Source organism: Larus michahellis, chromosome 12 (genome assembly GCF_964199755.1).
Source record: "Larus michahellis chromosome 12, bLarMic1.1, whole genome shotgun sequence".
In the NCBI taxonomy this organism is placed as follows: Eukaryota; Metazoa; Chordata; class Aves; order Charadriiformes; family Laridae; genus Larus; species Larus michahellis.
The window spans coordinates 2,943,543-2,958,095 of NC_133907.1; the positions used below are offsets into that span (position 1 = coordinate 2,943,543).

At 51.2% G+C, this 14,553-nt stretch overlaps 1 protein-coding gene across 2 annotated transcripts in view; it reads left to right on the forward strand.

Moving 5' to 3' along the window:
- SLCO4A1 (solute carrier organic anion transporter family member 4A1) overlaps window positions 1–13,347 on the forward strand; it is a 29,234-nt gene extending 15,887 nt beyond the window's left edge. For both annotated transcript variants that reach the window (XM_074605417.1, XM_074605416.1), the window contains 10 exons: window positions 379–469; window positions 1,364–1,485; window positions 1,804–1,915; window positions 6,479–6,633; window positions 7,318–7,513; window positions 8,104–8,269; window positions 8,905–9,077; window positions 9,455–9,519; window positions 10,050–10,198; window positions 10,977–13,347. In XM_074605417.1, coding sequence (XP_074461518.1) covers window positions 379–469; window positions 1,364–1,485; window positions 1,804–1,915; window positions 6,479–6,633; window positions 7,318–7,513; window positions 8,104–8,269; window positions 8,905–9,077; window positions 9,455–9,519; window positions 10,050–10,198; window positions 10,977–11,126 — 1,379 coding nt within the window. In that variant the 3' untranslated portion in view covers window positions 11,127–13,347. The remainder of the gene's footprint in view (window positions 1–378; window positions 470–1,363; window positions 1,486–1,803; window positions 1,916–6,478; window positions 6,634–7,317; window positions 7,514–8,103; window positions 8,270–8,904; window positions 9,078–9,454; window positions 9,520–10,049; window positions 10,199–10,976) is intronic.
- The last annotated feature ends 1,206 nt before the right edge of the window (window positions 13,348–14,553 follow it).

Consider the following 14,553-nt stretch of genomic DNA (forward strand, 5'->3'; position numbering starts at 1 on the left):
AGTCGTTGCGTGTTGTCAGTGGGGAGACAACGCCGCTGCTCGCCACGCCGGCAGTCGGGATGTGGCACTTACATCCCTGCTAAATAATAAAACAGTAGCTACGTCAATGTGTTTTCCCAGCGGACTAATTTTGTCTGCCCCATGCTACAAAAATTCCCAGGTTGGATGCAGAAGTTTCCCTGGGACACAAACGGGGGATGAAAACTTGTGGAAACTCCGGCTTTGTTTGTCGGTGGCTGGAGGAGCGGGGTGTGAGGCGGCAGGAGGCTGAGCATCCCTGGTCCGGGAGGGACCTGAGCCGCCATGGTGGGGAGGGGGATGCAGCATCCCTGCCTGAAACGCTGATGTTTCTCTAACGCAGCTCGTTTTCCCTTTCAGCTGTTTTCTACACTGCTGCAATCCTTGGGCCTGCAGCGGGTTATCTGGTAGGAGGAATGTTTCTAAATATTTATACTGAAATTGGCAGAGAGTAAGTCGCTAAAAAATAATCTTGTTCCTTTTCCTTTATGCTATATGTTTCCTTTGGGGTAAAAAAAAACCAACCAAACAAACAAAAAAAAAACGGAGCAATGACCCGGTAGCTGGGTGGAAACGTGCCGGTGGTGTTCAGTGGTGGTTCTGCGGGGGGGGATGAGGCTGGAAGGGCGGTTTGCATTCGTGCTGTTGCTGGAAGAAAATTGCTGACGAACCTGTCAGCTTAAATCCTTCCTCACGCTGCAGCGCCCGCGCTAATGAGGCTACAAGCAGCAGGTGAATTTTTTCAAGGAGTTCCCTGATGAGACAACGCTACCAGCAGCGCTGCTCCTCCTCCCGCTCATCCCGCCAGGATGCTTAGTCCCTCCTCGCTTCTTAGTAGTTGTAATTTATTTTGATCTCTTTACAGGCTCTTTGGCAGATGAATGGGTTAAAAAGGGGGAGCAGGTTTCCGGGGTGTGGAATGGGTTATTTCTACCGGTTTTCTTGCAAAGGGTGGCTCTGGGGTGGAATAAGGGTTGCAGCAACCCCCAAAGGGCAAATGAGATGGGGAGAGGTGAATCACAGAATCATGGAACCTTCCTGGTTGGAAAGGACCTTTGAGATCATCGAGTCCAAGGCAGAGGTTAAAGGAGAATTAAATGCTGTAGTTTCCCAGGCTCGTTAAGTGATGTGCTCTCTGTCAAGGCAGGCAGCGCCGTGGTGTGGCAGGAGGGGTGGGGGATGTGGCATCCCCAGCAGACCGCCAGAGCTCTGTTTCCTTTCCTGATGTCCCCCTTGTGTCCCCCCACACCCTGCCAGCTTCAGCGAGAGGCACGCCGAGCTCTCCCGCTCCGTTTCGAACCGCCGCCTCCCTCCCTTGTGTCCTTTTCGGCTTCGTTTCTTACAGGGTCGACATCGCCCCGGAGAACACGCTGTGGGTGGGGGCATGGTGGATCGGCTTCCTCGGGGCCGGAGCAGCCTCCCTCCTCATCTCCATCCCCATCCTGGGGTACCCCCAGCGCCTCCCAGGTATGCGGCCCCGCGCAAATCCAGGGAATCGGGGCTGGGGCTGCACGGTGCTCGCGCTCGCCTTGGGGCTGGTGTCCCTGTGCACGCGTGTAGCTGGGGACACGGGGGCGGAGGAAGAGCTTCCAGCGTTTAAATTGTAATTCCTTCATGGATTTCACCCCCACGGCTTTCCAGCTGACCGTTTCCCTGCTCCTGCCTTGCACCGTTGGCGGAGGGAGGATGTCGCGTGGCATTTTGCCCCAGCAAATCCACCCCTTTGGTGGCATCCGCATCCCATGTCTCACCTGCTCCTTCTTCCCATTTGCCTCTCGTTTTCAGGATCCCAGCGGTATATCGTTATGAGGGTGTCAGAGGCTCATCAGCTAAAGGATGGGAGCCACAAAAAAGCGTCGGATCCGGACTTTGGGAAAACAGTTAAAGATCTGCCTCGGTAAGAAAACGGCCCCACGCCTGAGGTTCAGGGAATGAGAGCAATGGGCCCAAAGTGAGCTTGCTCTCTGCGGTGCTTGCCCTTTGTGACGCTGGCTAAAAGGTTTTGTCCCTCTCCAAACGTGGGGCTGACACTTTCTCGCAGAGGAGGTTGCAAAGCGCCTGGTCCCATCTCGGCAAACGGGCTGAACTAGAACCGCCGCCGGGGACGGCGAGGGAGGGCCAGGGACGAGGCGCTGGTCCTGTCTGCAGTTTCCGGAAGCTCACGTCCACATGTGAAAAGCCACCTGCAGTCCTGTGCGACACGCGGAGTTTCACCGGGGGTGGCTTGGTGGCAACCCTGAAGTGACAGGAGATGCCCGGGCGTTGCCATCCCATTCCGGTGCCCTGGCGGTGTTATCTCCTGTCTGCTTGTGCCTGGCCTCACCCGGCCCGGCTGAGTGTTGTCCGACACCATCTCCCCCCCGTCCCCTCGGGGCTTTTCTTCCTGGCCTCTATTTTTGCCTGTGTCAGATCCCTGTTTTGTGCTTTTCATGAGAAAAGTGAGGAAACAAAACCTCTAAGTCTTACAGCTCCATTCCAAACCTAGGGAACGAGATATCCTGCACTGTAGCTTGCTGTTCCCGTTCTCTTTTATTCTTTTTTCTTTTGCCTTCACATCTTCCAGCCACCTTTTCTGTGTTACTACTTCTTATCTCCCCAGCGAAGCAGTGACGCAGCAGCGCCTTTAGTCCCGGGGCCGCCGCTTGGCTCCGTGCTGCGGGCGAGCAGCTTGCACCGGGGGGGGGTTCGGTAGGAAACGGTTTGAGGGGATGGGAACGAGTGAGTGGCCAAAATTACATACACTTTCTTTAACCTGGAAACATTTCCTCATGGATCTTTGAGATCTCTCACGATTCTTTTGTGTGTGTGTTGAGTCGTGCTTAACTGGAGGGCAGGGGGAGAGGGGCTGCTTTATTTACGGCTTGGGTTGAGCCGGTGTGCGAGCTGTGGACGTTGCAGAGAGATCTGGGTATCGATTCCTTTCGGAGCTTGCAGCCAACAGAGGGATTTTTTTCTTTTTTGTATTTCTCCCCGGGCCGTTCTTAGGGAGGCGTTTGCATCCGTGCGTGACGGGCTGCCCCATGCGGAGGCAAACATTGGGCGTTGCCGAAGCCCGCGGTGCTGCCAGCAATTCCTGCTGGACGCCAGTGGTGGGATTTGCCGGCAGAGGGGGATTGAAGCAGGTGCTCGCCCGGGGGCGGGGGGTTCAGCAGCAGCCGCTCTGTGTTGTGTCAATGCAACCGCTCGCATCGGTCTGAAATTCTCGGAGACTTCTCAGGAAGTTTACCAGGGTTTAAGGCAGTTTTATGAAGAATATTACATTGAACAGATTTCAATACTGTTATTAAATGGCATTCTTGACCGGGTGCCATTTTCCGAGGTCAGGGCTTATTCTCCACACGGAAATTAAATTCAAAACCTGCATTTAAATAACAGTAAGGTTCTGACTAAAACCAACACAAACAGGGTAGCAGAGAGGGGTGAAGTTCGGTGGTTGATGCTTTTCTTTCTTACCTGGAACAAAGCCCCCACTGTTTCTCGGTGAAGGCCGTCTGACAGCAGGTACGGGGCCAGTCCCCCTCCGGGAGCATCTTCTTTCACCCCTCGTTCCTGAAGAACAAATACCCAAAGGTGGGGCAACTCCTATCAAATAATTCAGGTCAGTCCAGACCTTAGCGTGGTTTCCGTTTGAAAGCAAAAACCCAACAGGCTTTTTGCGTTCCCTGGTTTTGATTAATCAAAGGGAAGTGCCTTCAAGGGTTGCTGTTCTGGAGACTTTGCATTAAGGAGGAGATGCCATCTGTGCGTGCAGCTCCTGGGGACACGTGGCCCCGGCTGGAGAGCGAGGCCGAAGGATGCTGTGGCTTTTGTTCTAGTGAGGGATCAGGTGCTACACATTTTCTCACAGTACAGACAGCAAGAGTCTCACAAAGACAAGCAGAATTACGGGTGGAATAAAATGCTATTCCACACTATCAGGTCCTTTCGGAGTCAGCTTAACGAATTACTGTGTTCACGGTGCTGCCTGATAGCAGGAGCTTACAGGAATGCGGCCCATTCGGCTTAATCCTCTGCCCTGAAGAGACTTCTGTCTTAATTCGTGGGTTGAAAAGGCCTGATAAAATAGCATTTTCCTTTCTCTGGTTCCATATGATTGCTCTCAAGAAATAACCCCTGCTGTCAGTGCAGAGGGATTCAAGGGGAAGACACCTAGGGCTGTGCCAGGAGAGGAGGCTTTGTCCTAGCTAGCCGTGGGCCAGAATTTGCGAGGATCACTCGCCGTTCCGTCAAGCCCTCATCTTCAACACGAGACGCTACGGTTGATACTTCACTCAGCCCCCTCGGATCAGTTGGCAGAGCGGGGCTTCAGCTCGTCCCGCGGCTTTGCTAGAGTGTGTTGCAAGGGGAGGTTGGTTTACACTCCTGCGGGACGTTCCTGCGGGACGTACCTGCTGCCCTCCACTCCTTTGGTGATGGCGACGGTAGGTGTCATTTCTGCATGCTGGAAAAGTCCCTGTTCACATGCCCTAAGGTTGCATAAATATCATTATTGACTCATTAGCTTGTGGCCGTACTCTGTTACCCTCTGGGGTGTCCTGGGCATGCGGGTGTTCCTCAGAGGAGCAGGCTCTGATGGCACAGGTGGTCCCAACCTACTCAGCAGGACCATTCCGTGAGGAAAGAGTACCCATATGTGCCCATATCAGTAAAGACTTGCAGGGTCAAGCTTTTAGAGATGGTGGGATTCTTCTCTCGACGGTGCTGAGCTTCCCGAAATCCCTTGGGCTGCAAGAACTGAGGACAGTCAAAACTATTCAAGAGTTAGGTGGTTTCTGGGTGTGATTAAAGTCCTCCTGATAGCAGCGAAAAGCTCTGAGTTGACTTTGGTAAGGTTTTATATGCCGTAGCTCCTCACAACTATATTTTCTGTCTAAAAATAGATTAAATTACCGGAGTAACTCCTTACTCAGCAGCGAAAGGAGTTTCCCACCTGCAAGTCTAACTTGTAACCTTTGGCCAGCAGGCATGAGGTCACACCAGTGCCAGGGAACAACTCCTCTCTTTTCTCTTGAACTGTAAGAAGGTGAAGGCATTGTACGATTTCTACGTCAGCCACGAGGTCCCCGAGAAGTGTTTTCTCACTAAGAGATAAGCTTTGTGCTTCCAAATAAAGCTCAGTCGAAAAGATAATTCCTGGAAAATAATTTACTAAGTTGAACTAATCCCAACAGCTCTACAATGGTTAGTAAAAAGCCCCCTGTAATCGAGGTAGTAAGAATGTGTGGTATTTCTGCCTTTCAGCGTCTTTGTTCTTTTGGGATAATGAGATTCTCCACTTTATGCGGGTAAAGTTGCATAAACGTGCTGCTGAGCCTCAGCACGTCTCTCGCTCGGTTGTACCACGGTAGGTTTTCTCTGATTTCACGTTTCCTCCAAAGCAGCAGGTGGTACGTGACTGCGCCTTTCAATTCGGCGAGCGTCCCGTGGCATCCCTGCCGCTGCCGTCGCTGCGGGATGTCGGGGTTGTGCCTGTCTCAGAAATGGGGTGATCTCTGGTACTGGTCCGGGCTGGGCCTGGGGAAAGTCACGTTGCAGAATTTCAAGCTCGTTACGAAACGCTCCCTGCAAAGCAGTGTCAACCCTCTTAGTCCAATATCCGAGATAGTGAGAGATAATTGAGACCATCCCATGTGCTCCAGGGCATTTCCCTGTCTCCGACATGGAATCGTTGCGGGATCATCTTTCCACATATAAATGACACATGGCAATTTTTCAGGCGTATCTTTGTCTCTCTACTAAATCCCAGTGGGTCAAAAAGAAAATGTATTTGCTCAACTTATTCATTAAGCTTAAAGTAAAACTGTGCTTAGATTGTGGGAGAAAGATTGATTTGTGTTTTCCAGTGGGATACAAGGTGTCTTGGAGGTGCTTCCTCCATATAGAAAAGCTTGCTTGGTATTTCCCCCGAGCTGCAAAACACCCGTGGTTATCAGCGGTTGTTATTCTCATGAGGCCGTGGGTGCGCGTGAGTAGCACGTGTGCACATGGGGACGTGAGGGTGTAACGCAACTTTGTTCCCTGCTCTTGGCTGTTTGAGTCAGGAGTCCCAAGATAACCGCCATTGGGGACTAAACAAACCTTGCGATGGTTGAGATTTGCTGAGGAGTAGGGTCCTTTCAGTATTGCCCCGTTTAGGAGTGGAAGTTACTCAGCCTGGCCCTGAATGTTGGAAAATTACCACTGAAATCACCCACATCCAAGTCATGGGCACTCTGAGTGTGAATTACATCACGCACGCGCTGATGGTGCCCAGTGCGCGTTTTGAACATGCACATGAGATAAATAGACCCATCTGGTGCCCTCATGAGGCTCACAGAGAAGAGTCCCAGATTATTCCCTCCTGTTTGAGGTGTTTGGTTGATGTCCCTTAGATTCTCTTGGTGGTTGGCTGTAGCCATGGGGCTATGAAAGACGGCCAGGGTAAGCGCTGATTCAATTCCAGTATATTTGTCCCTCCCAGATCAGTACTGCTGCTCCTGAAGAACCCCACCTTCATCTTCCTCTGCTTAGCGGGAGCGACCGAAGCCACCCTCATTGCTGGGATGTCCACGTTTGGACCCAAGTTCCTGGAGTCCCAGTTTAGTTTAAGTGCCTCGGAAGCTGCTACCTTTTTTGGTAAGGAAAACGGGTTTTTGCAATGTTTTCCCATTTGCCTACAAACGCAAGAGCACTGCAGCCCATTTAGAATGGAGACAAACACACTTTGCTGTTCGTTTACAGAGCGGTTATTGTCTTCAGCTGTTAGATAGGATTGTTTCCCATCAGCACATCTGTACCCAGTGCATTTTCAGAGCTGTATCTACTGACATCAGGAAGAAACGTGTCGCTTCTGTAGCTATCTGTTACCCTCTAGAGGAAGGCAAAATAATCGTGGTCTGTTCCTTCTAGCGCATTACTGGGAACATTAACTAAATGTTTCCTCTAACGAGGGATGTCTGAACTGGGGGACATATTTTGTCAGCATCCCACAACAGGAAAGATCCTCACTTAGACTGAGGAATTGTAGAGCGAGGAAGTGGTGTCCAGCAAGCATCAATACTCATGACGTGCTCCTCAGAGCGTCTGTTGTAAGGTATCTGGGTAGGAAAAGCTGCCTTACCAGGTTCACGCCGTGTCACCCGAGCTGCTATGGAGGCCCACCTACTGCAGCAAAGTCCACTGAACTTCCACCAAGAAGCCACGCAGCAACCAAGGGGTTATTCTCACGCAGACACACTGTAGTTCATGTATTCAGCCATGAAAACTCCTTGCCGACATTTCTAAACTTGCTTGTGGGGTTTTTTTCCCCTCTTTTTTCAGGTTATCTGGTTGTGCCAGCCGGAGGGGGAGGCACATTCCTGGGAGGATTCCTTGTGAATAAATTTAAACTCCGCTGTTCAGGAATCATCAAATTGTGTTTACTTTGCACGGTGTCGAGTCTGCTGGCTATATTCATTTTTTTTATCCACTGCCCTAACATGCCGATGGCAGGAGTAACCCAGATGTACGAGGGAAGGTAATAACAATCATCCCATCTGTCTTGTGCTGCCTGGCCCTGGTCAGAACGGAAGGATAACTCCAAATACACGGTGCTGGGGGTAGTCATGTGTGAATGTGTTGGTGGTGGAAGATGGCGTCCGGTCAGTCTTATGGGCAGATAGTGAGAGTGTGACCCAGAATACAGAAGTCCTAATTTTTGCATCTAATTGGAGTTTATGGAAGAGGCTCCCTCTTTCGTGAGGGAGGGGAGATCAGCAGTGCCAGAGTGTGAGAGACTCCACTCTTCAGTTGCCTTCGCAGAGTCCCGCATCTCTGTGAGATAAACTGGACTAAAAGTGGGAATGTCCTCTCCAAATGGAGGTGTCTCCCTATGAACCGGTCACTTCAACTCCCTTGGTGGCGGTGGGAAAGAGGCAGCTCCAGGGCATGATTCCTGTTCATGGTTAAAATTGGGTGGGATGAAACCCTTCCAGTCCTGGCTTTGTGCTACTTCGGGTTCCACTGCACCTCTTAGCGTCCCCCCTTCTCCTTCTCTTGCTCTACCCGTTTCTTCCTGGAAAATGCTGTTTGGTGTCTCCCCACTGACTGTTCCTGTGTTTCCCTTAGTGCTTTGCCTGGTGGCCGCCTAAACCTGACAGCAGCCTGCAACGCCGAGTGCGGCTGCCTGCAGGAGACCTACAGCCCTGTCTGCGGGAGCGATGACGTTATGTATTACTCTCCCTGCCACGCCGGCTGCCAAGGAGTGTCTGAAAACCTCAGGAATGGCAAGAAGGTATGTCTGAAAGCACTGTGTGTTAACAAGGTGGTGGCACATGTTCTTGGGAGCGTTTCGGCTGGTTCTGCAAAAGTCTCCACAGCTTTGAGCTTTGCTGCAAATAAGTGCAAAAGGCAGAGACAGCCCCGAGCAGGTAGAGGATGCTCTCGGGCACCATGGGATGAAGGCAGAAGGTACCCTGAGGTCACCCTGCATCGCTTCCCTCAGTGTTCCCAACTTTGGTTTTGCCTCGCTCTGCGTCAAACTGCACCAAAATCCTTGGGAAATCACCCAGGCAGGCGAGGAGCTCGGTGGGCACCTAATTCCTGTCCCAATGTTCATTTTGAGTCTTCAGTGCACATGATGCTCCTCCTCATCCTTCCAGCATGTCGCTCATTGGGACGGGCAAAGGCTCGAGAAGGGTAATGGTGACATTCAGTGTTCAAGGGCTGCCTGGCAAAGTTAATTTCTCTTATTTAACAACCGGTTTTGAGACAGAGGTGTGTCAAGAATGCAGCTTGATTTCTGCTTCGCTCTGCTCCGGGACCGAAACCAGCTGGTTTCTGCCCTCCCTGAATTTCTTTGTATTTAAAGCCCTGCTTTGACTATCACCATTCTCCCAAGCAAAGCACCCACCAGCCTTTCTTTCCCAGGTCTACCAGGAGTGTAGCTGCATTGAGAAACCCCTCCTGCCCGGCCCCGGCGACGCAGAGGCAGGGAAATGCACCTCCTCTTGTGCGAAAAAGCCCCTTCTCCTGTTCTTCATGTTCGTGGTGATCCTCTTCACCTTCCTGAGCAGCATTCCTGCCCTGACCGCCACTCTGCGGTAAGCATGGGATCACCTCGTCCTCCGCCAGCGCTGCAAGAAGCCCCAGTATCCACCTCTCTGCTTTATCCTGCTGGGTCAAACCAAGGGGAAGGTGTGATGGAAACCACCTCATGAGGGCAGCCCAGCGATATCAGGACTAATTCCCTTCCCTGTCTAGCTGGGAAAGCAAATTTTGGCATTGGCAGCTCTACCCTCTGACATGGGACGCCCACATGTGTGTCCCAGTTTGCAGCAGCGGTGGGGGGACGTTGCCCTGGGGTGAACCTCCATCTCCAGAGGGGATGGAGGCCCCGGGCATGCTGGACCCAGGCACGTGGTGGGGAGGTGCCGTGCAGCCTGGCAGCGTTTTTCAACAATTCCCTTTTGTTCCCCAGGTGCGTCTCCGACAGGCAAAGGTCATTCGCACTCGGGATCCAGTGGATTGTAGTACGAACACTAGGTACGGTACGGAGTGAGTTTGGGCATGGGTATGGTCCGTTGGCTTTGTGGAGTGTGTGCCAAGCCATTACCTAAGAATAAAACAGGTTGGGTTGGAAAAGAAAGGGGGTAGGACGCACCGTGATGAAAGGAGGATGTTTTCTCTTGTTTGCTGTCGTTTGGAAAAACGTAATTTCCTTTGCATATGGTTTGCAAACTGCACAAAGGGTTCTGTGACGCATCACAGGTGGGGTGGAGGAGCAATGTCCCGGCAATGTGTCCTTATTTTATGAAAAAAAGAAGCAGAGGCATTGAAGCTTCTGCGTTTGCCTCTTGGCTCTTGTGCAACATGTAGGTCAGGGTGGTCAAAAGACTCGCTGGGCTCTCAAGTCTTGAAACTCAGCGTATTTTGGGTACCTTGTGGCTGTAGATGTTGCAGGCTGAGTTTGCTTAATTACCGTAGCAGCAGAGCCTGATGCTTTTCTGCAAGCACCTTGCAAGGCTGGGGCGTAGGTGCTGCCCAGACTGAAGGTCCTCTCTTCCTTCCCGCAGGAGGCATCCCTGGCCCCATCGCCTTCGGGTCCATGATCGATAAATCCTGCCTGCTCTGGCAGGACCAGTGCGGCGAGCAAGGCTCTTGCTACATTTACCAGAACTCGGCCATGAGCCGATACACCCTCGTCGCTGGACTGGTCTACAAGGTGATGCTACGCGTTAACTTCACTCTCTGATAAACCCGGCAGGTCTTTAGGAAGACAGCATTTTGCTCTGGCAGAGAATTTTACAACACGGGGTTGTCCTGATCTGCCACCCCCCCTGCCCCCCCCCCCCCCCCCCCAAATCCGATTTTCACACAAAAAATTGTTCTCAGGGAAGGCAAAATCTCCATTTGCTTCCCGCCAGGTAATGGTGCTCCAGGCACCATCATTCTCTTAAATTCCATTTACGTTCTAGGCTTACAGCTTCTGTTGCACCGTGTGAAATATCTCCTCTTCTCCCAACAGCTACCAAAGCGATTTTTGCTAGAAATGGAGTAAAATATATAACTACAGTGTGCTAGCGAGAGTGAGGGACGGCACTCGGGGCAGGCTGTAAACAACCATTCCCCGATCACTGCTAGAAAATAAGAGAGCTTAGCTCTGTGTTTCTTATTTATTAGCTGAAAACCATCATTTTTACTGCTCCCAAACAAGCACTTGCCCTAGAAAGTGGTGTTCAGCAGTTGCTGTGCTAAAGAGGCTTTCAGAAGCCTTCCAGAAAAAGGCTCTGGTGGTGACAGTCCGTGTGGGGCCGAAGAGCCTTCCGAATTCTCTCTGTCCCATTGCGATGGGGCTGGCTGGATTCGTGTTTTTGCCCACGCTGGTCTGCTGCCCAGGCTGGCCTTCACCTTCATCTGGTCAGGAAATCTCATCCCAAATGAGGACCGGGCGCCTGGTTTTAGTGGGAGCGGAAAGTAACGGGATGTCTTCATGGCTGCAGGTGCTTGGGACAACCTTCTTCATAGTCGCCTGTTTACTCTACAAACCCCCGCCGGAAGAGTCGGCTCCGGGCAGCTCGGATGCATCCGAAAATGGCAACTGTGACGCCCAGGAACACAAGCCCTCACTGCCGGCTGAGGAGGATATATAGTGCCGTACGCGTGGAAGTGACTTTCTCAGTGTCAAAAACACGATGAGAAGACGTTCTGCAGTCCCTAGGGGCTTTTAAATTAATAGTAATATTATCACTTTTTTTTTTTTTTTTAGTTCAAGAGAAATAATTTAATTAACCACTGGTGTGCTTGCTGTTTTCTTAACAGCAGAAGCACATTTTAAATTGTGCGCTGGTGCCGTATGCAGTTATTTAATTTTATTTAAAGAAAGGGCTACTGTAGCTTTATTCTCTGTCTGTGACAAGCAAGGACCACATTCTCCACTCGTGGAAATAAGCACCGGTAACTCCAATGGAGTGCGTGGGGTTTAAGCCGCCAGAGGATCTGGTCCCTACTATCTCAATTGTAAAGCCAACTGTAGCAAAACTTCTGTCGGACGTGGGAAGCCTGCGGAGAGCCCTGCTGCCCTCCAGCCCGCGTGGCAAAGGGGACAACCAGCCCTTAAACTACTGTATGCAAAGCAGACGGCCCCGCTGTGTCCTCCTCCTTCCCGTGACACGCAGCATCGCTCCTTTTGTTCAGGAGCGGGTTATCTAATTATGCAAACTCGCATCACCGCGCCACGGGAGATAGGTTTGAGATGAGATTTCGCGAGCAAATTCACCAGTACACTACAGGCAGCCATCCCCGCGAGCTGCCGAGCACTGCGCCTTCACGGCCTCCTTTCGCTGCAGGGTTTACACCGCCGGGACACTTCCTTTTATTTTTTTCTTACGTTGTTTAAAGGTGATGCCTTTTGTGATGTACTGTGCAAAACTTGAACTTATTTCTTGCTGTTTGGTGGATGAGGGGAAGAGGCGAGGTACAGATCTATGCAACGCTTCTCTTCAGTCGCTCTGTAAAGGCGGGGGGTTTGGGTGGACAGGAAAAGTCAGAATTAATTTGATTTGTCTCCGGACTGCTAGCTGAAGGGAGAGCTCGCCATAGCGACAGTCTGCCTTGTGGAAAGGGGATGCTGACTTGTAGCTGGCCTGCTTGCAAGGAGAGAGGGCAGCGTTCCCAAAACGACCGATGAATGTGCACTTGTAACATTGACCAGGACCTTCCTGAAGGTGGGGGGGAGTGGATTTTGGGTGGGTGTATGTCTGGCTTCCCTCTCAGCCCAGCCCAGGCGAGGGTAGTTCTCAGTCTGTGTTTGCACAGCCGCCGATCCGGGTACAGCTCTGGGGCAGAGCTTGGCCGGCCCCTGGAGTCCTACACTGTAGAAACCGCGCTCACGGGGACGGGACCTACATTGCTGAGCTGCAAAACTGGTGCTTCTTTTGTGCCAGACGCTACTTAGGATTACTTTGTAGATGTTTTTTGTATATTTGGTGTATTTATGCTTCCATAAGCGGACGCGGGATGGGCATTGTTTCCTTCGTTAGCAAAGGACCAACTCCCAGAGCAGAGGCAAAGCCGTTCGGCGGCGCTGGGAGCGTGGTCGATCTTCAGGTCAATCTTCAGGTTGATGGTGGTCAAGAAAGCAGCTTCTTCCACTCGCAGATCCCCTTCCACCAAAGCCAGGTAGTGACGTTCCCACTTCCAAAGCCCTTGTTTTCCCAGCCACTGTTGAGTGCTGGGAGAGACTCAAGCATCTCCAGTAACTGCTGGAAAAACTAGAAGTGCTGAGGGTGAGATGGAGGATGGCTTTTGGCTGCTTGAACATGGGCAGCTGGTGCAGCTTCGCTTGGGCACAGCATGCAGGGGAGCCCTGTTTTCCCAGGGAGGCAGGATTAGACCCACGGATGCAGGAGTTAACCCCGTCACCACCCAAACCAAAGGTTTCTGCACAACCTCCACCTGGGTTTGGAGCCACCTGCAGACATGAGCCTGTCTCCAAGCCTTGCCCAGCACTTGCCCTTCCCAACTTACAGACACTTGGGGTGCAAGCAGGGATCTTAGAAGGGGGGAAAATGCATGAATGTATTTTGGGAACATATTTTATGTATGACGTATTTATGAAAGGTAGAAGTTTTTCTTAATGTATATATATATATATATGGATATTGCGATGCAATTCTAGCGTTTATATAATGAGCTTTATCTGAGTGAGCAAAAGAAAAGTTCATGGATTCTGGGCATTTTTTGTGTTGGTGTGGGGCTCGTAAGTCACGGATTGAAGTAAGCAGCAGCAAGGCATTCCTGTTCCATAAACAGGTTATGTAGGTGTACCGGCAACTTAAAAGATTTGAAAGTATGTTTCTCAGTCCCATATGAAGTATTATATTGCTATAAAAGCTTAGAAATATAATCAGTATTTCACAGGTACTTGTGTGCGTGTTTTTCATCGGTCATCCCCCTTTCCCAGTGGCTGTCCCTGGCAGCGGTGGGCTGGATCCGTGCCGTGCGTCCTGCAGAGCCTCCTGCTGACAGGGTCAGGGCCACCCTGTGGGGGTCCAGGCTTCGCTGCAGGTCATCGTGGTGTCCTCAAGGGTCTGCGAATCCACCCAACGTGAGAGTTTGGATTTAGGTTTGTGCTTAAATCATCGTGTTGATAAAGTCCCTCATGGGTACCTGAGCTGCAGGCAGCATCGTCTGACTGGTGGGACAGCAGGTGACATGGAGACCCTGCGGGTTGCTGTCTCCTACTGACTGACCCTCTCCTCCTGAGATAGGGGATAATTGCTTTTGAAGGCAAAATGAGGTTTTTATTTGCTGAGGAAGATGAATGAGGAGGCAAGGTAGTACCTTCGCTGCCCTCCTTCATCCGCAGACCAACCCCGTTAAAGCCATAGAGCTGCTCCAGGCCTACACTACGTAAATGAGGTCAAAGTCCCGTGTCATCTGTGGTTTGCTTAAGGCGTGATTCCCGCTGTTAAAGAACACAAACAAACAGTGGCTGGTAGTGAGGAAAAGCCACAGGGAAGTGAAACAAATGAGCACCCAGAAGGGAGTCCAAGCAGGAAGAACTGAACGTTATTTACGGTAGACAAAAAACCCAGGCAGTCAATGAGCCGTTTTCAGTGAAGAGTTTGTTTGGAAGCTTCCTGGAGATTTTAAAATTACAGCAAATATAAGCTTTGAATGTGATACGCAGATGATTTTGTAGATAGATCTCTGCTCCACCCAGGCGTGCAGAAGAGCCCCAACGCCTCCCCGTCCCGGCTCCCTCCCCTGCAGCCCGGGAGTAAATATTGGTAACCCACTTTTTATACTTGGAATAATATAATTCAGGAAGAAAAAAAAAAAAAAAAAAAAAAAACAAACCAAAACAACAACAACAAACCCAACTGTTTGGCGTGTTTTGATTGCATCAAAAGAAGGAAAAAAAAAATCGTCTTTTTTTCAGGGCAGACCTTTTTCCTGAGCGCAGCCATCGCTGTGGGGCGCGGGTGGGGACGGTGGCCCCGGTGCCACTAGATGGCAATGGAGACGGCGGCGTTGGCGAGCGGGGCCGGGCCCAGCGTCTCCCTGCGCTGGGTG